This window comes from Hypanus sabinus, chromosome 2 (assembly GCF_030144855.1).
Source record: "Hypanus sabinus isolate sHypSab1 chromosome 2, sHypSab1.hap1, whole genome shotgun sequence".
NCBI lineage: Eukaryota > Metazoa > Chordata > Chondrichthyes > Myliobatiformes > Dasyatidae > Hypanus > Hypanus sabinus.
Window position 1 is genome coordinate 40,367,657 of NC_082707.1, and position 22,260 is coordinate 40,389,916.

General features: G+C 41.5%; 1 protein-coding gene across 7 annotated transcripts in view; it reads right to left on the reverse strand.

The window, feature by feature from the left end:
- The window catches only part of abcc5 (ATP-binding cassette, sub-family C (CFTR/MRP), member 5), a 136,149-nt gene that overhangs the window by 108,747 nt on the left and 5,142 nt on the right, over nucleotides 1-22,260 (reverse strand). For 5 of the 7 annotated variants that reach the window (XR_009506872.1, XM_059944643.1, XM_059944647.1 and 2 more), the window contains 4 exons: nucleotides 19,446-19,610; nucleotides 9,451-9,611; nucleotides 6,199-6,354; nucleotides 3,094-3,241 (listed from right to left, as the gene is read on the reverse strand). Coding sequence is in view for 6 of the 7 variants with exons in the window: in XM_059944643.1 (XP_059800626.1) it covers nucleotides 3,094-3,241; nucleotides 6,199-6,354; nucleotides 9,451-9,611; nucleotides 19,446-19,556 (576 nt within the window). In the remaining variant the exon portion in view is untranslated. Of the gene's footprint in view, nucleotides 1-2,191; nucleotides 3,057-3,093; nucleotides 3,242-6,198; nucleotides 6,355-9,450; nucleotides 9,612-19,445; nucleotides 19,611-22,260 lie in introns of those variants that run through there. The other 2 variants (XM_059944676.1, XM_059944690.1) reach the window with 2 other exon arrangements.

Genomic DNA, 22,260 nt, shown 5'->3' on the forward strand with positions numbered 1-22,260 from the left:
GTTCACTATGAAAGTCCTACTCACCTCTGTTTTTTTGACAAGCGTCCTGTTTTGTGCAGTTTTTTTTTGGTTCCAATGTCTTGTACAATTTATATTGTGTTGCCTAAGTGCCTGGTTCAAATTTTTCATTGAACACGTTCTTGTTAATTGTCAGTAAACTTGACTCGACTTATATTCAGTAACTCCAGACTAAAGGATTAAATGTCTACAAATTACGATAATCTGTTCGTTTGTTAGAGGACGTATATGGAGCTCGTGTCATTGGTATTTTAAAAGTGCAACAAATGGACTGGGCAATAAAATACTTATCAATATTTTAACATAATATAAATATATACTTAACTGGATTGGCAGATAAAATGCACATGTTCTGATTGTTAAATGTCAAATGTTGCGTTATTTTAATTTTAGGCTAATTACCCAAAGTTCATGACAAAAATACAATATTTATGTCAGCTGTCAATTGCTGTTTTCATGAACTTCACAGGAAAATGCACCAAAGCTCTTCTCATATTGAGGGGAAAACTGTATACTTGGTTTCAATTCAAGAAGCGTTAGAAAGTTGTTTGAGAAATCAAACTAACAAATAAAACTACAATTTAAAAAGCAGACCGTTTCTTTGATGCATAAGAATACCAAGTAATCTGCCTCTTCCCTAAATTTCCAAATGCCAGTTAAGAGTAGCCATTTTCCACTGATCCAAAGTCACTGTAATAAAAAGTTCATATTCATTCCCTTCAGTGAACCTACATGGATTATGCAGATCTCCATTCTTGAGCATGTATATAAAAGTATTTTATGGGAACATCAAATTTTCACAAAGCTTAAAATTTAGCTGCACCCTTCACCATTGCTTTTGTTCAGTACGTGAGCAAACAATTAAAAAACGACTCCAATTCTACTAGTACTGACTTACTTGTGTACACCAATACTAAACTGGAAAAGAGTACTCTGGGGTTCCTCATACTGTCAATCAACTCAGCTAGATACTAGGATTTGCGCTTGAGCAAACCAATGCATTTCCGTAACATACAGTACTTTTCCTCAGCCTTAACATCAAGCTACTATTTAAATAAAAGATGAAACAAACCCAGTTGAAAGTCCCCTTCTTGGTCTTCTGATTTCATACAACTCTTATCGCATAAGCAGAATACAAAAACTACTCAACAAGCCATTAACATCTTCTCAAACATCACTGAAATTTAGAAAACTTCAAATTTCATATTAACTTGCTGGTCAGAACAGTACAAAAACTTCAATTAGCATGCCACTTCTAATCAATGAAAACTTTTTCCCAATGCAAAGAAAGGAAATTCTAGGCAGTTATGAAAAAAAAAATTCAAGCAGATTGCTTTTGACTTGAAAAAGATAAATCTAGAAGTGGTCTGACTGCGTGGCCAGAGGAATTTTCTACTGCTACTCTTCTCATTACAGTTAAGCTTTTATCTCATTAGAATAACCAGTTTATTTTTATTTGTAAAACTCAATCCAGAAAGCAATATAAAATGAAGTAACTTCTTTAAATAAGATGTTTTTCCCCCAATAAGGAACTAGACTCTCTTTGAATAAAAAAACACAAATGAATCATTTCACCAAAAAACTTGCTTCATGAGCAAAAATTAAATTTTCAAGTTTCCTTACATCTTGCTCCACCTCAACTGGTTTACTGATTCACTTTTACATGAAATCACTTCAAATAATGTTCCAAAATCAGAGATTGTGGAATGTACACAGAACAGATCTTCAGAGCAAGATATTTCAAATATACCTCAAAAACAGCTTAATAGAAAAAGTTCTATCTTTGCAAAAATATGAGAATTCCACTCACAACTAAATATTTTTGCTCACTATCCCAAGCTACAGTCCATGCTTAATAAAACCTATAGAGTTAGCCAATTCTTTCTTCAAGTTCCTTAGAAACACTGGCAATTAACCAGCACCCCAACTCCACCCACCATCCCATCCCCAAGTAAGAATACCTTGAAGCCTCTTCATCTTATTGTTCTTTTCCTTTTTACAAAGCAAGCAGATACTGCTTCTGCTTCTTAAGTTGTTATGTAAACCAGAAGGATCACCCATTTTAATTTGTCAAATCACAAACTTCAGCCATCACTGACCAAACACTACCAGGTCCTTTTTTGTTTCATTTCCCAGCTTTCAACTTCCCCACCCCAGTAAAATTGATACATACTGTACTACACATTTCTGGAGAGAGCAGCTTTCTGCAGGAGGAGATTCCTTTTCCACAGAACTTTAAAGATGTCCTTCCAGAGCAAAAACAACATGGTTAGAAGATTCAGTTCAAGTGACCACACGCACACTTAACACAAACATTCACAGATAGCATCAGCAAGTCAAACAAAAAGTATTCTGAATAAATACAATACGCTTCTCCATAACTAATTTCCAACTGAATTCAAACATACTTGATTACCTATTATTTGTTTTGTGTCGTAATAATGTCATGCTCCAGGAAGGTGTTCCATACACTGCATTAAAAAATGATTAGATTTCAAGTTTCAAATGAACCCACATTTAAAAACATGATGCAATGCTATTTACTGACACATTTGACTAACTCTGTAGTAGATTTACTCAAGATACTCCAAAAGAAATTAGGAAACAAGAAATACAGTGATTTGTGAAAATGGTTCAACGTCACACTTCCACTACATTAATGCGATTCAGATGCAGTTACCCATCTTCATCCTATAACCTGCAGCTTATTCAGCTCTGCTTAAATGTAAAAAAAACATCAGAGTTCCAACAATACTTTGTTATTAACTCCAAAATGTGACACACAGGGATGCAGCAAAACTCCAAAACATCGTCAACAGAAATAATTCCATAGTTGTTTTCTTCCATGCTTTACCTTCAACTCTAATGACTGCATTTAGACACTGAGGTAAATGGTTAATGGTATATTAGCCAGTGCAGTGATAATTATTCTGAAGCAAGCTCATAAGGAATGAAAGAAGAGCTACAGTAAATTGTGATGTTAACCAGGGTTAGAAAGTTTCTTTTATTTTCTTCCTAACCAAAGAAAAAAGCCCATTAAAATTAATGGAAGTTCATAAATCTTAAATAACTTACTGGTCCACAGAAGCCGGCCACCATTGTAACCATCAAGCAGATCACAGAGATGACCAGCCTTGTCTGGCAAAACCTCCAAATCACTCTGTTTAGTGAGGCATTTTCCTGGCCACATTCTTTCAACTCTGTTTGCCACAGCCGTTCTAATCTGAAGAGAAGCAATATATTTTTAATTTAAAGAATTAAACAAGAGCTCGATAAAGGAAATGTTTCCCAGTCACTCAACATTTACTTTATTAGGGCAACAAAGAAATTAGCCCAGTCAACAAGGGGAAATATTCAGTAACAAAGACACACACATTGTATAAGATACAAGATTTTAATTTGTGGAAGTTTGAAAAAACATTATCTGAATTTTTTTCCATAGTTTTTAATAACAGTTTATTATAACTGAAACTGAGGTGCAACTTGAAAGAATTTTTTTCCTTTTCTTAATATTCTCAAGTCTCATGATCTATACAAATCAGACTGCTGAACAGGTACAAGAGTATTCAGTTTTTTCTGATAAATTGGTAGCTAATCATCCTCAAATATTGCCCAATATTCCATAAGTTTCATTCCTCCTTCATTAGTCCCCAGTAGCTTTGCAATTTATTCCTTCTCACCTGACCTTCACCCTGCCCCAGTCTCCTCCCCTCCACACCCCTTTGATTTCACAGCTCAGCACAGTGCAAACAACACTAAGACCAACTAGAAATGTGTCATTTGGACATCTGCTCAATACCATTTCATAAAAGATTACAGAAATTTTATCCCATTTTCTTGGTAATTCAGTAGGATTACATTAACATGGATCATATTTTATTAGTGAAAATTAAAATTAAACAATACTCTACCAAATTACTGATCAAGCAATGATGATGAAACTAATCCCCTGAATATGAACACTCAGTTCAAATGAACAATCATAAAATGTCAACTTTTTCTCTCTCCACTAATGTAGTGTGGATACTTGTGCTTTTCAGCCTCTCTTCCTCACCCTTTAAAGGGTAATACAATTTTGCAATTCCATTAGTTCCTTGGCTGTATTATGCCCTTTGTTTGATTTACCACTACTATCTCAGCTTTGAACTTGCAGGTGCAGTTGATGTATGACTTCACTCGCATGAATCACATTTCAAAATAATTTAACGAGGGAGAAAAAATGAACTTGATTAAAAACAGCAGCAACTTATCTTTATAAAATCAGGGAATTTTTGCTCTACAAAGAAGCATCCAGCAATTAAATTTCAGTAATTTACATCAATCTTATGGTTTCATTGTTTCAGTATTACCTAATCGGCTTCTCTCCGGCCGGCATGAAGTAGTATCTTTATTTACAATAGCAACCATGAATCATTTTAAATCCCCTCCCCCCCCCCCCATTTATCATATTCAATTTCTTACCATCTGATACCATCAGTTGACATCCTCTGCTCATAGTGCGATAAAATGGTTATGATTATGATCTTGTTCCTTTTTGCTTATTTGCACCTTCTCTGTAGCTGTTACACTTTATTCCATATTCTTTGATTGTTTTACCTTGTAATATCTCAATGCACTGTGCACTGAATTGATATGCATGAACAGTATGAAAGACAAGCTTTTTAAACTTTATCTCAGTAAATGTGACAATAGGAATGCAATTTCAATTCAATTCAACATCTCAAAACTTTGGCCTCATTACAATTTGCCTGTCTCAAACCAAAGGCTTGATAAATTGCCACTTAACTAGTCTTAAGTCTATACAAACCAACAGAAAGTGGGGTACCTTCAAAAAGAATGCCTTTAATGTTCACAGTGTATGGGCTTTGATAACAATGCTGCAATTTATTATCTTAATTGGGATGGATAACGAGTGCCAGCCTTGCTGCAAATTAATAACAAGTACCCAAACAGAGCAACTCATTGTAGAAATGGAAACTGGAGAAGGGGAAAAATGTACTCCAAGGTTACATAAAGTACTGTATAAAATAAGTGTACTGCCAGATTTTTAAAAAAGCTAAGAGTAACCTGCTGATAACTGAAAAATGTAAACGATCCTTAACAGTAGATTAACTCCATAATATTTATTCAAAAAGGTGTGACTTTTTAAAAATACAGCATTTGAACATAGATAGAGGTTTAAACTTACACCTTATCTGAAACTGTAGTTGCCCTTCATCTATAGCAACGAGTTCATTTCAAACCTCCATGGGGGTCTGTATGGAACTCACACATTTTTCATGACCTCGATGATTTCTTCCAGGTGCTCCATTTTCAACAAAACATAAGGATAAGTGGATTGGTGGGGTCTTTGGCAATTGTTAATAGCCTATAGGTGAGCAGTAAAAACTGGGCTGGAGCTGGTGTGTTAAGAGAAAAATAGGATTGAGGATAAAAATAGGATTAAGATTGGATTAGTGTAAGTAGGTTGTTTAGTTCGGCATGAGCTTTGAGGCCCAAATGGTTTACTTCCATTATTTATGTCTCTGTGACTGCTGAAACACAGCACCTTGACCATGCAGCATTGCTTCAGAACTACATGATATATTGGCCAAAATGATTTTCTCATACCCTGTACAACTCAAAAAGCTGAGTGAAAAGGTGGATTGCAGTGAATATCTTACTCCAGAGTAAAATTCCCTATCCTCTCAAGCAGTTTGAGAATCCTTTGATATATTCTGTACATTACTGGCAACAGATATACAGTACTGTGCAAAAGTCTTGGGTACCCTGGCTATACATATGAGCCCAAGACTTCTGCAATTCCTCCAACCCATCTGGGGAAAATTCTTCAGCCATAAATTCCTGGAGTTCCTTTGGAGTTAAAAGGGAAGGACAAGATTTGCTTGTGATGCTATATATACACACAGAGAGACTATTCAAAAAAAAATCTCAAGCAATCACCCTTCTGCAACTTTATATTATACAAAAGAAAGTTACTTGAGTATACCAACTGTGTATTATAAACATATTCAGAGACCAGTGGTTTTTGAAAGCATAATAAACATACCTAGAGGTCAAGAAATATTAAAGAACCTAGTTCATATATAAAAGCTGCACATAATGCTGATGAAAAACCGTAATAGCACAGAGATTAGTCAAGATGATTACAATACAACTGTTTTGGGATCACACTCATACCTTCTGCTGTTAATTTCAGAAGATTCATATTTTGACAGGGGCCAAACATCTTCCAGCAATAGATGCCCTTTTTTATAAGCCGTGAATGCCAAAGATGTCAACCAACTGAAGGTCATAAATGAAAAGAAGCCTGCATTGTCCACAGGATGCTGTTGTCTAAATATATGTAGGAAAAGGGAAAACATTATTTTGAATTAAACATCAGGATCTAACTATCAGAACCCATTCCCCTTATGGAAATTGTTCTCGTGCGCTCTTCAGAATAAGATAGCAATTTAATATCTTTTCTCAAACATACAATCTAAAAACCAGAGATCTGTCCATTTCTAAACACTATCTTACGTAAATTCTTCATTACCAATACAGGTGGCCCCCACTTTTTGAACGTTCGATTTACGACAACTCGCTGTTACAAAAGACATACATTAGTACCTGTTTTCACTAACCAAAGAGGATTTTTGCTTTTACAAAAAAGAGACCCCCACTTAATATGTGTGTTTACCCCGAGTAAGACTACAATGACCGTGAAGCCTTGTGTGGGCAATTGTTTGCGCATACAAGTACCTGCCGATTTTTTTCCTCCAAATCGATTTTGGCTCGCTGCCTTCCCAAGTTTGATAAGTGAAACTACACTGTACCTACAATATTTCTACTTTATATAGGGTGTAAATTTATCATATCATTCCTGCTTTTACTATATGTTAGTGTTATTTTAGGTTTTATGTGTTATTTGCTTTGATTTGGTAGGCTATTTTTTTTAGGTCTGGGAACGTTCAAAAATTTATCCCATATAAATTAATGGTAGTTGCTTCTTCGCTTTACAACATTTCGGATTACAAACAGTTACATAGGAATGCTCCATCTTTGGATTGCGGGGGAAACCTATATTTACCTAGAGATAAAAAAAAAATTTCTGTTTGATTATCTGTTCTTTCCCACCAAAAAATCCAACTTTTTCCAAATCAATACTTTAAATTCCCCATTTTCCTCTCAAAATTCATTATACTATATTTATCTGTCCTTAACTTCCTGAAGAATTTCACAGTTCTAATATGCAAATCTTTTTGTATTATCTACTTATAATTAATAATAACACATTCATCCATTATCTATTTGGAAAAGTATTTGTTGTTTCAGATTCATACATTCTGTAACCTTGGGTCTCTATCTGGAATCCTGATGGTTTTGTATCTGGCTTAATCTACCCTCCCATACATGAGCCAGGGCTCATGTTCTCATTTCATTTAAATTCCAACTACCGTAGATTCCGGACTACAGAGCGCACCTGATTAAAAGCCGCACGCTCTAATTTTAGAAAGAAAATCAATTTTGTACTTGTACAGGCCGCACCGGATTTTAAGCCGCAGGTGCCCCACGTTGTAATATGAGATATTTACACAGAAAGGTATTACACGTGAGGATTTTTTAACTTTTAATTAAATCCGTATGGTAACATAAACAAATACATATTGCAAATGCTTTTTTTCGAACAGTGCCTGTAACACAGCTACTTTTAAATATACCTACGTATCGGTAACACACAAATTACGTTGCCTATACTTTTTTACTGAACAGTGCACGAACAACATTCCAATATCTCCTAACGACTGGTAAAAAAATATATATACTGCAGCCTACCAGGAAAAGTTATTGATCGCCTTTAACTTAAAAGCTGCATCATATGCTTTTCTTCGAGTGTTTTCCATGTTGATGAGGGTGAGTACAAATGACTGATTTACAACAATTTAATTGTGAAAGTGCGCTTGATTTATCGTACAATTTCATTGGACCTCTGTGAACTACTCATCAATTTTATTGGTCTTGCTATGATCCCAGCCCCCTCCTTTGTGAGAATCGCAAGAGCACCCGTCGAAGGGGGGGGGGGGGGGTCAGTAGACCCAGTCGGAGAGAGAGAGAGAGAGAGAGAGAGAGAGAAACGTGCTGTTACGAATCCCGTAACTGGAGAACTTACCAGCAAAGATAGAGAGGTCCGTTAAAGTCTGATGTCACTATTTTCAAACGTTTTTATTGATAAAGGGACACAAAAGTAGGGTTAATACAAACATTCAGAGACAATAGTCGCTATTGTTATTCTGTATCCCTGGTGGGACCTGCAATTTGACACGTTTCTCTCTCTCTCTCTCTCTCTCCACCCCCCCCCCCCCGACTGGGTCTACTGACCCCCCCCCCCCCCACCTTTCGACGGGTGCTCTTGCAATTCTCACAAAGGAGGGGGCTGGGATCATAACAATACAAATTGCACGTTCCACCCGGGATACAGAATAAGGCGACAGCGACTATTGTCTCATGGAGACCACGTGAAAAGCCCTCGGGCAAGATGGGCTGGTTGAGAGAGAGACTGCATCATCCCAACCTGACTGACTCCTGCGACCCCGTGAGGAAGTATAAAGGAGAGTCTCAGGGGGACAGCCTTCAGACGCGCCAAGAAGACAGAGGGTGGTCCCGCAGCAGCGGGAAGCCATTCTGAAGGAAGCCACGTGCTTTAGATTCCGGGATTGGAATTTGTGGCTGGAATCACAGGAAACCGCTTTTAACTAACATCGGGGAGAGGAAACTAACGCTCCCCCGATTTCACTGAAGATTCATCAAGACTCGGCAAGTTCTTTCTCTTCTCCCCCAATCTCTCTCTCTCGGTCGCCCCACGTGAAACCCAGCGATTTCCAACGGGCTGAGGCCGGCAGACTTTCTGAGTGACTTTTATATTTCCAACGGACAATCTATTAACCCCTAGGCTACAGCAGGGCTCACTTAATGATGAGTATTACTATACCCGCGCTTTAGATTGAGTGTTGACGATGTGCACTATCTGAATGTATGTATTAACCCTACTTTTGTGTCCCTTTATAAATAAAACGTTTGAAAATAGTGACTTCAGACTTCAACGGACCTCTCTATCTTTGCTGGTAAGTTCTCCAGTTACGGGATTCATAACAGTCTACTGTTACGAGGCAAAATGTTTTTGGCGGCATGAAAAAAAACATGCATTAGCCGCACCGTAGTATAGACCGCAGTGTTGCTGCAGTGTTCAAAGCGTGGGAAAAAAGTAGCGGCTTATAGTCCGGAATTTACGGTAATATCAAATTTTACAGCAGAACCTCTGCTCCAAATCCAAGCCTTAAAACAAAAGTGGATCATGAAGTTGTAATGGAAAGAAGTACATATCTTTAACAGGAGATTGCTTTATAGTGAAGCAAAAATATTTCTAAACTTGTACTAAAAAAAGGCACTCACTTGGTAGAGCTACGAAAGGGCTTGAACAGGTGTAAACTTTGGTGATACTTCCCCTTCTGTTTTTCTTCATCCAAGATTTGTACACAGGAATGTGCTGAAACATCCAGCGACAGGCCTTCTACACGACCTGCTGTTTCCAAAGCATTTTCACACAACTCTCTCTTCCATAATAAGATGGGGGGGGGGGGGGGGGTGCGGTGGAAAACAGAAGAAAATAAATAAAGCAGTTGAATAGTTGGAAACCCAAAGATACTATCATTGGCCCTGATCTCAAACTCCATTGCCTCACCACAGATTCCAACTCTCTCTTGCTACTTTCTCATCCTGAACCATAATGTTCAGTTTTCCATTTCACCACACAGCCTCAGATCACATATTCTCTCCAACATCAATATCACTTTTGTCAACATTGCCTGTCCTCCAACTGTGCCTGAAAAATACAGCCATGACATTCCATGCTTGGCCTCCTACCTCCTACTCAAAAAAATTATAGCTCTCTCAAAGATGTACCATTCATGATTTACACTGTCATCATTAACTATCACTTTTTAAGCCTATGGATCAATATTGCCTGGTGGCTAGCAACACATTTAAAAATTCTCCACTACTATTCTGATCTTGAATGGTATTTCTTAATCAGAGTATTTCTTCAGTATTTGCTTCTCTCCATATCCTACAGATTACCAAGTCCTCTGCATTCATCAAAACGTAAACTTTCCATATCCCCAATTACCATCTTCCTTCATTTGGCACCTGTGTATGCCCTCAATCTGAAATTCCATCCTAAAAAGTATTCTAACACTGCAGCTGCCCTTCACTTAAGGTGTCCCTTAAAACTTCGTTCTCCTTTGTCATGTTCTAATCTTTACTTATCTCCACATCAATTTTCCTCGAAAAACATTCATTTCAAGAACCTTGGAATTTCTAATGCAAATAACTTCTACCATCAAAATAGTTATCACATGATTTTGCTTAAATTTTTGTTAATGAGAAGGAAAATTCACAACAAGACTGCTTAACTTGATGCAGAAATATATCTGAAATGTCGCTTTGAAAAGCCACATCAAAACCAGATGAAATGTCCTGTTGGAACCACAAAGGCTGCATTCCTCAAATTGCAGCCCAATAACGCAACTTATATTCTGCCTTAAAATCTTACCGCATGATGGGAAATACAAATATATCTGTACAGATATACCTAATGAATGTCTTACATTTAAACTAGATAAAAAGAATATGGTTAGATGCCTCCAGGAATTTGGATCTAAGGACTCAATGTGGTTCAGAATGCGGTTGTTGTTGCTTGTTTCTATTGTTTGCATGATTTATTTTCTTTTTTGCCGTTTTTCTGTGGGCACTGGGGGTTGGCCTTTTTTTAAAAATTTGGTTCTTTCGGGTTCCTTGCTTTGTGACTGCCTGTTAAGCAAACAAATCTCAAAATTATATAATTTATACATTTGTTTAGAATAAATACACTTTGAATCCTTGAAGTACAAGATCATTGTGTGAATCAATCACTACTCCATTCTAAAATACTTTCAATCTAAATTAACAAATTTGTTAGAAAGGGAAAAAAACACAAACCAGTATTTTTGAAAATCAGAAATACACAATATCCTTAATTAAAGACAAGGTTCTAAGAAAGATCAGATATAAGAAGTTATGATTACTCATCAATGCCATTCCCGCAGTCTTAATCAGAATCAAAAATACTACTAGTATTAAATGAGGCAGATAAGAGAACATCAGCAGCAGGATTAAATAAGTGGTGTAAAAAGTTTTCTTTTATCCATTCAATTAATGACAGAAAAAGGGGGAAGTACATGGAAGAAAAAAGTTGGAGTATCAAGATGGAACACTGGAGTTGAGAAGAATGGGGGAGAGGATCACATTGAAGCCTACTGAATATTGAAGCACCTAGATATATATGGGGAGGATACTTTTATTAGAGAGAGAAAATCTAGGACCAGAGGGCACAGCCTCAGAATAGAAGAGTGTCCCTTTATGAGATGAGGAGGAATTTCTTCAGCCAGATGGTGGTGAAATTGAATTAATTGCCAAAGACAGCTGTATTTAAAACTGAGGTTGATCGGTTCTTGATTAGTAAGAGCATCAAAGGTTACAGGGAGAAGGTAGGGGAAAGGGTTGATTGGAAATATTTATCAGCCACAATTGAATAGAAGAACGGACCTGGGGGGCCAAATGGCCCAATTCTACTCCCTTGTTTTATGGTCTTTATTTATGATGTAAAACCTGGCAATTACTTGACAAGCATCTGGAACAAATTCCCTACCTTTGGCACAAATTGTGAGGTACAGGGACTTTTTGAAGAGTCGATTTGATTGGTGCTGCTTTGCCTTGGTTGCTCTCCCAGTATTTCTTATATATTGATGTACATGTCCAATACAACAAAATGGCATGCAGGACCATTTCAGAGGATGGCTAAGAGTCACTGGTGCCACAATGCCATTGATCCAGAACCAGTTACAGATCAGAACACACAAAGACAGTAAATTTCCTGCAAAAGTGGGAAAGCTATTGGCGAGGATTTTTAGAGACAGGATCTACAAATTTTTGGGGAAACATAGTCTGATTAGGGATAGTCAGCATGGCTTTGTGATGGGAAGGTCATGCTTCATGAGCCTGACTGAATTCTTTGAAGTTACAAAATAAACTGATGAAGGTAGAGCAACGGATGTGCTATATATGGATTTTAGTAAGGCATTTGACAAGGTTACCCAATCAGGCTCAATCAGGAAGTCAGGAGGCATGGGAGCCAGGGAAACTTGACTGAGTGGATTCAAAAATGGCTTGCCCACAAAAGCAGGTGATAGTAGATGGAACAGATTCTGCCTGGAGACTGGTGACCAATGATGTTCCTCAGCAATCTGTTCTGGGACTCCTGCTCTTTGTCAATTTTAATAAATGACTTTTGGACAAGGAAGAATGGGTTAGAAAGTTTGTAGACAACATGAAGATTGGTGGTATTGTGGACAGTACAGGTTGTCTTAAGTTACAAGACACTGATGGGATGCAGAGCTGGGCTGAGAAGTGGCAAATGGAATTCAATCTGGAAAAGTGTTTACTGGAGGGTTGATTTTGAAGGCAGAATTCAGGATTAAGGCCTGTATCACTCTGAACTGCTCCTTGCCATGCACCTATCCAAATGCCCTTTGATTGTTGTTATTGGGGGCATAACATAAAGTGTAAGGAGGGAAGTATAGAGGGGATGTCAGAAGAAGAATATCACAGCTAGTTTTGTTTTAAATGGGTTTTAAGTGGGTTTTTAAATTTGTTTTAAGTGGCTACAGGTGGTGATGGAGGCAGATACACGAGATGAATTTAAGAGGCTTAGGCATGCACATGGATGAAAGAATGGAGGGCTCTATGGGGAGGGGTTTATGTTAGACTAGGTTAAACATTGGCCCAACATCGTGGGTCAAAGGGCCTGCACAGTTCTATGTTCTGGCTGCAACACATAATCTGGAGTAATACTTCAAAGTTACAAAGCCGTATTGTCTGCACCATGTTTAGATAAAGATGGTAACCCAGCCTTTATCCACTCCAGCTGAAAAGATAAATTGAGCCCTATGGAATTTTTCCCCAAAGAACAGGAGATTTCCATAAAATGATGAATACATTTCCATTTCCAGGTAACCCACAACCTTTGTGCAAAATCTCCTCCTATTTCACTGCTCCCCTCCCCACCTGCCTAATGCATTACACCCTGGTTCTCCTATCTAGTTTTGCAACATGGCCCATCATCCCTCACTTAACTTGTTCCTTATGACCTTCCTTACAACAAGAGTCCTGCATAAACAGAAACACAAGAGACTACTTACCACCTTACAGCTTCTGTCTCTACCTCCACCCAGCTCCATCTGGTGCCTTCTTTCACTTCATCTGTCTCTACCTATCACCCACCAGCCATTTTCTCCCAACTATATCCCTCCTAACTCCGTCCACCCAATTTCTCACTCTTCACCTGATTCCATCTATCACCTGCCATTCCCTACCTTACGTTCCATCACACCTCTTATACTACTATCTTCCTCCTACACACTTATTCCTGATTCAGGGTTGCTACGCAAATTGCTGACTCTCCCTTTGCCTCCACAGAGGCTGCTTGACCTGCTGAGTTTCTCCAGCTATTTGTTTTTTGCTCTGGATTGCAGCAAGTATAATTGCCTGAGCCTTCCAAAAATGTTTATCGTTTGAGACTTTTCAGTAGGCAAGTGAAGTGACAAATGAAAATGTCAGCCTTGACTTAACAACAACAATCACATCTCAGGATATGAGTACATATCCTAAATGACAATCGTGTGAAAACTCCAAAGCCATTGCTTTTCTCTATATTCATCTGACACACTGGAGAACAAACTCAAGGCTTTTTAAAAATTCTATCAGTGGCCATCTTTTTGGATACTATACAGATGTAGTTATCTCAGCAGATGTGATGGGAAAATTAAATTTCCAAAAGTATATTTTTGTTAAATCAATACATGCATTCAAGTACAAACTGAAGAATGTTATTTGGCATAGTACATTCTCAAAACAACAATGTTATTCTCAACACATGATATTTAGCAGGTACTGCATTAAATAGCATGGCAACATGAATAAAAATTTGGTTAAAAGACCTAAGTATTTTTAGACTGCTGCTTCGTCCCAGAGATCAGTAGAGAATCACAGCTCCTTATTTGTTGGTGTTAGGCTCAGCTGGTAGCTGATAATAAAACCATACATAACCATGGCGTATATTTTTGAATTATCCCATGACCAGATAAGCAAATACAATATCCTAATTAGTAGACTGGGCAAACAGAGACTACAGGAAAAAACAAATGCAAATTCATACATTATATGATTCAAATATAGCACTGAATGTTAGTATGAACAACCAATGTGTAAGAGCTCAGTTACGCAGATTCTTAAAAGGGCACTGATGATGTGAGAGATACAAAATAATTGAGTTTCTAGAAGATAGTGGACAGAATATCAAGTCTACAGTAAGTATATTAATATCTGAAAAGATATGAATACAAGATGATACCAAAATATTTTTCAGATTATAACAATAATGATAGCCATCTTTTTAGTGAAGGGGAAATGGGGGTGATGGAAAAATAAATGATACAGATCATAACAGAAAAGATTAAGTCTGGTGTAAGAATTCAAAATGAAGAAAATTTCAAGAGAAATAAGGATAAACTATATCAGCATGTTGATTACATTGCAAGAACATGGTTAAATATTTTATCCTCCTGAAAAAATAATGGGCTGTTCAAGGGTTGTAAATGCTGCAATAAAAAGAATAACAGATACTGAATTAATTGATTCAGAAGTAAACCATGCATGAAAAGAACGTAGTTCAAACATACAGGGAAAGTGGTAATGTGGCGACCCATTTCCTGGCACATCCGAACCGGCTCACGATTAGCCAGCATTCCGGCTAAGGGAGATAACCTACGGGGGTTTGTGAGTACGTTTCTTTTGGAGCATCCGCGCCCACGGGGGGGGGGTTGAGGGAGGCTAAAAAGCAAGGCTGTTTAGTTCGAATAAAGTTATCTTTGACTGCAGTTTACCAACTCCATGTCGTTATTTTAGCGCTGCGTGTAGCACACCGCTACAATTGGTGACCCCAACGGTCCAAACGATTTTTGGACCAGAGATGACCGACGCCGCATCTGTTCATGTGGTTTCATTGAAACTGCCAAGCTTCTGGATGCCACAACCTCACCTATGGTTCCAGCAAGCAGAAGCCCAATTCCACGTTCGGCAGATAACCTCAGAGGACACCCATTACTACTACGTGGTGAGCTCCCTTGACCCGGACACAGCAGCCCAGGTTGCGGAGTTCGTACAGTCGCCCCCGGCAGATGGCAAGTACACAGAATTCAAAGCCCTGCTCCTCAGGACTTTTGGACTCTCACGGCGCGAGCGGGCTGCCTGTTTACCGCACCTGGATGGCTTGGGAGACAGACCTCCATCGGCTTTAATGAATGAGATGTTGTCTCTGGCCGACGGACACACACCCTGCCTCATGTTGAGAGGACATACGCCTGCTGCTGTCCGATGCAGATTTCAGTGACCCCCGGAAGGTGGCAGCCCGGGCGGACTTGCTGTGGAACGCCAAGAAGGTGAGTGGGGTGTCCATCGCACAGATCACCCGGCCACGCTCCCAGCAGCAAACCAGTCCAGGCCCGGCTGCAGAGCCCGCTAACCCCAGAGGCAGGGGTGGGGAGCCCAACGAACAATGGTGTTTTTACCACCAGCGGTGGGGCGCAGAAGCCCGCCGTTGTCGCCCGCCCTGCAAGTTCCCGGGAAATGCCAGAGCCAGCTGCCGCTGATGGCTACGGCGGCTGGCCATCGGGATAGCCTCCTGTATGTGTGGGACAAGTGGTCGGGACGCCACTTTTTGGTCGACACCGGTGCCGAGATCAGCGCCTTACCTCCGACGAGTTACGACACCCGCAGCAGGGCACCGGGTCCCTCCCTGAGGGCTGTGAACGGCAGCACAGTAAGGACCTATGGCACCCGTCAGGTGCAGCTACAGTTCGGCTCCAGCCAGTTCACATGGGACTTCACACTGGCCGCCGTAGCCCAACCGCTTCTGGGTGCGGATTTTTTTGAAGGCTCACAGCCTACTGGTCGACCTGACCAGGAAGAGACTGGTCCACGCTGAGACCTTTCAGACATTCTCCCTGGGTGCAGCCCAGTTGCCAGCCCCTCACCTCGACTCCATCACGCTGTTCGACGACGACTTCACCAGGGTCCTGGCGGATTTCCCATCGGTTCTGGCACCGCAGTTCACAGTGGCCATGCCCCGACACGGAGGCTTCCCCTGGACAAGCTCCGACTTGCAAAGGAGGAGTTCAAGAGGATGGAGGAATTGGGGATCATCCGGTGGTCTGACAGCCCATGGGCCTCCCCCCTGCACATGGTACCCAAAGTGACAGGGGGCTGGAGACCGTGCGGCGACTACCGCAGGCTGAACGAGGCTACCACACTGGACCGCTACCCTGTGCTGCACATTCAGGACTTTGCAGCAAACCTGCACGGTGCACGGATCTTCTCCAAGGTAGACCTCATCTGAGGGTACCATCAAATCCCGATGCATCCGGACGACGTCCCCAAAACGGCTCTCATCACCCCATTTGGCCTTTTCGAGTTCCTCCGCATGCCGTTCGGCCTGAAGAATGTCGCACAGACGTTCCAGCGGTTAATGGACGCGGTGGGACGTGACCTGGACTTCGCGTTCATCTATTTGGACGACATCCTCATAGCCAGCAGCAGTCGTTAGGTGCATCTGTCCCACCTCCATCAACTCTATGCCCGGCTGAGTGACTATGGTCTAACGATCAACCCAGCCAAATGCCAGTTCGGGCTCGACACCATTGACTTCCTGGGTCACAGGATTACTAAAGACAGGGCAACCCCTCTGCCCACTAAGGTAGATGCGGTCCGCCATTTCCCCCGACCCACCACGATCAAAGGCCTTCAGGAATTCGTAGGTATGGTCAATTTCTACCACCACTTCCTCCCTTCAGCTGCCTGGATCATGCGCCCCTTGTTCGCCCTGCTGTCCAGTCCGGGCAAGGACATTACCTGGGACGAGGAGTCCGCCGCCGCTTTCATTCAAACGAAGGAAGCCTTGGCCAACGCCGTGATGTTAGTGCACCCCAGAATGGACGTCCCTACTGCCCTCACAGTGGAAGCATCTATCATGGCAGTTGGTGGGGTACTGGAGCAACTCATCGAGGGTCGCTGGCAACCCCTGGCGTTTTTCAGCAAACACCTGCGGCCACCCGAGCTCAAGTACAGTGCTTTCAATCCGGGAACTGTTGGCGCTCTACCTGGCAATCCGGCATTTCAGGTACTTCTTAGAAGGTCGGCCCTTCACCGCATTCATGGACCACAAACCGCTTACCTTTGCGTTTACGAAAGAGTCCGACCCCTGGTCGTCCCGCCAGCAGTGCCATCTGTCCTACATCTCTGAATACACGACGGACGTCTGGCACGTCTCGGGTAAGGACAATGTTGTGGCAGATGCGCTCTCTCGCCCTACAATTCATGCCCTTTCCCAAGGGGTAGACTTTGAGGTGCTGGCAGAGGCACAGCAGGCAGATGAGGAGATCCTGAGTTACAGAACCGCAGTCTCCAGTTTGCAGCTCCAGGACCTCCCTGTAGGCCCAGGTGAGAGGACCCTACTCTGTGATGTCGCCAACGGCCAGCCCCGTCCCGTTGTCCCGGCACCTTGGCGGTGACGTGTTTTCGACTCCATTCATAACTTGGCGCACCCCGGATGGTTTCCAGCAGGTTCGTTTGGCACAGACTCCGCAAACAGGTCAGTGAATAGGCCAAAACGTGCATGCACTGCCAGATGGCCAAGGTGCAGCAGCACACCAAAGCTCTGCCGCAGCAGTTCCACCCCACCCACCAGCGTTTCGACCACATTCATGTGGATATCGTGGGCCCCCTGCCAGTGTCGCGGAGAGCGGCACCTCCTCACTATCGTGGACCAGTTCACAAGATGGCCAGAGGAGATCCCCCTCACCGACACCACCTCCGAATCTTGCGCCCGGGCACTGATCGCCACCTGGGTGTCCCGCTTTGGTGTACCAGCCCACATTACCTCCGACAGAGGCGCCCAGTTCACATCCAGCCTGTGGTCTGCTATGGCCAGCCTTTTGGGGACTCAGCTGCACCACACCACTGTCGAACGGGCTAGTGGAGCGTTTCCACCGTCACCTGAAGTCGGCTCTCATGGCCCACCTGCAAGGAGCTAACTGGGCGGACGAGCTTCCCTGGGTCCTACTCGGCATCCGCACGGCGCCCAAAGATGATCTGCACGCCTCTTCGGCTGAGTTGGTGTACGACGCACACCTGGTCATCCCCGGGGAGTTCATACCAGCCCCAAGGGGGCATGAGGAGGAACCCGCAGCAGTCCTGGGCCGACTACGTGAGAGGCTCGGTCACCTGGCCCCCGTACCCACTTCGCAGCACGGGCAGAACCCGACCAGCGTATCCAAAGACCTGCAGAACTGTAAGTTTGTGTTTGTACGAAGGGGCAGGCATCGGCCACCACTGCAACGGCCCTATGAGGGGCCGTTTACGGTGCTCCGGGACAACGGGTCCATGTTCGTGCTGGGCATTGGAGGGAGAGAAGAGGTTTTCACAGTGGACCGACTCAAACCAGCCCATGTGGACCTGGCGCAACCGGTTGAGTTTCCGGCACCGTGGCGCAGAGGCCGACCTCCCAAACAGGTTCCGGCCCAGACTGTGGACATTGGGGGGGGGGGGGGGGTGTATCGCCGGTTCTGGGGGGGGGTTATGTGGCGACCCATTTCCTGGCACATTCGAACCGGCTCACAATTAGCCAGCATTCCGGCTAAGGGAGATAGCCTACGGGGGTTTGTGAGTACGTGTCTTTTGGAGCATCCGCGCCCACGGGGGGGGGGGGGGGGGGCTGGTTGAGGGATGCTAAAAAGCAAGGCTGTTTAGTTTGAATAAAGTTATCTTTGACTGCAGTTTACCGACCGTGTCGTTATTTTAGCGCTGCGTGTAGCACACCGCTACAGTAACATAGATATTCCAATGCCAAATAAAGATATGATAGGCTAAACTGTGAAAATTGAATGATTTTATTAAAATAAACATTTAACTTCACTTTTGCACAGAGAATTGAAGCGACTTTGATTAATTAAAACATAAAAATCATTAAAATTTCAATTTGTTATCACAAACTGGGGAGAACGAGGAACTTTATACCACAAAACAGAGCTAGATCCATTTTTGAACAAGCATACAAGAGGAAAGAAAAATTAAGAATCATGCCAGCAGAAGAATGAATTGCAGCATAATTACTTGCACAAATCTGTTGGCCAATTTTATGGTACACTCACTATGTAGCAAGATAACCCAGTTCATCCAGGAAAAAAAATATAAACCACAGTATTTAAACCTCTTCATTAGATAAAACATACAAATCTAACCTGTATTTTGCCTCGCTCATTATGGTTCTCCAACTGCAGGGACTTTCTATTCACTGTTTTACATCCAGGCTTGGAAGTTACATATTCTATTCTGGCATCAACATCCTTCATGTTTGCATCTTTAGGAAACCACAACAAGGCACATTGATACGTTTTCTGCACTTTCTAAAAAAAAAAATCAAAAAACACAAATAAAACAGACAATATTCAAAGAAACAGATTACACTATGCTTGAAAATAAAATCTAAAATGCCTTCAAGAACTCAACAGTACAAACAGCTTACTGACGTCAATCAACATTTTGCTTCCAAGTACAAGCACCTAAAAGTCTAAGAATTTCTCACATAAAATCCAAGTGGAAAAAAACAAAATTGATATTCACTCCTACTCCAACAAACTGAAGAACCAATACAGTTTTACCATTGATTCAATGCAGCTTTAAGCAATAAACAAACTTGCAATTTAAAATTTTAATTGCACTGTCAAGTTCTACCACTAAGCTGTGTGCGATTGGAAGCTGTGGTTTATATTTTGATGGTGTGTTTTTGGACTGATTGAGCAATCTGGCTTTCTCTGAGGGAGTTCAGTGAAGTTTGGAGCAGAGTATGTGGCCTAGAAGCTTGGAGCAAATCCATGATCGACTCCATTGCTTCTCATCCACTGAGGAGTCAAGCAAGGTTGAAGCCAAAGAGGACAAGAGCACAGGACAGGCAGGTATTTGGTGCCGTATGCCTGCATTGGACCAGACTTCCCCTCCCCTTCACTAGCTGCTGTCAGAGGAAAGTGCAGGAAACTTGAATTCCACATTGCAAGAATTGATCAGGCTGTGGACTCATTTTGAGGGACCTTGAGGTTCATGTGGCATGTGTTTCCAGATTCTAGTTACTTTTGTTTTTGCTGCTTTTGAGCTGTTTCATCAAGGCGATTAATACAGACTAGGGCGCTTTGGCGAAGAGTGGCTCTGTGGCCTGCAGTGGCTTGGCAGCACAGTGCTGAACTGAACTAAGCTACATTGAATACTACTGGACTCCTGGTTTGATGTTTGACATTTTAAGTGTTGGTTGCTCACTTTTTGCTGTTTGCACAACTTGTTCTTTTTTTGCATGTTGGGCGTTTGATGTTTTCTTAAAGAGGCTCCATGGTATGTCTTTGTTTCATGCTGCCTGGCGGAGGATGAATCTTAGAGTTGTATTCTGTATACAAGCTTTGATAGTAAATGTACAAAACCTATTTACAGAAAATTTGGGATATTTTGCAAAATGCAATAAAAATAAAAATCTGTGATATGTTAATTCATGTGAACCTTTATTTAATTGACAAAAGTACAAAGAAAAGATTTTCAATAGTTTTACTGACCAACTTAATTGTACTTTGTAAATATACACAAATTTAGAATTTGATGGCTGCAACACACTCAACTAAAGTTGGGACAGAGTTAAAATGAGATTGAAAAGTGCACAGAATATTCAAGTAACACCAGTTTGGAAGACTCCACATTAAGCAGGCTAATTGGTAGCAGGTGAGGTATCATGACTGGGTATAAAAGCAGTGTCCATCAAAGGCTCAGTCTTTGAAAGCAAGGATGGGTCGTGGCTCACCCCTTTGTGCCAAAATTCGTGAGAGAATTGTTAGTCAGTTCAAAAGGAACATTTCCCAATGCAAGATTGCAGAGAATTTAGGTCTTTCAACATCTACTGTACATAATATTGTGAAAAGATTCAGAGAATTCAGTGTGTAAAGGGCAATGTTGGAAACCACTATTGAATGCGCATGATCTTCGAGCCCTCAGGTGGCACTGCCTAAGAAACCGTCATGCTACTGTGACAATTATAGTCACCTGGGCTCGGGAGTACTTCGGAAAACCATTGTCACTTAACACAGTCCGTCGCTGCATCCAGAAATGCAACTTGATACTGTATTACGCAAAGAGGAAGCCATACATCAACTCTATGCAGAAGCGCCGGCCAGTTCTCTGGGCCCGAGCTCATCTCAGATGGACCGAAAGACTGTGGAACCATGTGCTGTAGTCAGATAAGTCCACATTTCAGCTAGTTTTCGGAAAAAAATGGGCGTCAAGTTCTCCGTGTCAAAGATGAAAACGACTGTCCTGATTGTTATCAGTGAAAGGTGCAAAAGCTAGCATCTGTGATGGTACGGGAGTGCATCAGTGCCCATGGCATGGGTGAGTTGCATGTATGTGAAGGTACCATTGACTCTGAGGCATATATTAGGATTTTAGAGAGACATATATTGCCATCAAGGCAACGTCTCTTCCCGGGACGTCCATGCTTATTTCAGCAGGACAATGCCGGACCACATTCTGCTTGGGCTACAACAGCGTGGCTTTGTAGACACAGAGTGCATGTGCTTGACTGGCCTGCTGCCAGTCCAGATCTATCTCCTACTGAAAATGTATGGCGTATCATGAAGAGGAGAATCAGACAACGGAGACCACGGACTATTGAGCAGCTGAAGTCTTATATCAAGCAAGAATGGACAACATTTCCAATTGCAAATCTACTACAATTAGTATCCTCAGTTCCAAAACGATTAAAACGTGTTATTAAAAGGAAAGGTGATGTAACACAATGGTAAACATGCCCCTGTCCCAATTTTTGTTGATTGTCTTGCAGCCATCAAATTCTAAATTTGTGTATATTTACAAAATACAATTAAGTTGGTCAGTAAAACTATTGAAAATCTTTTCTTTGTACTTTTGTTAGTTAAAGAAAGGTTCACGTGAATTAACATATCACAGATTTTTGTTTTTATTGCATTTTGGAAAATATCCCAACTTTTCTGGAAATGGGGTTTA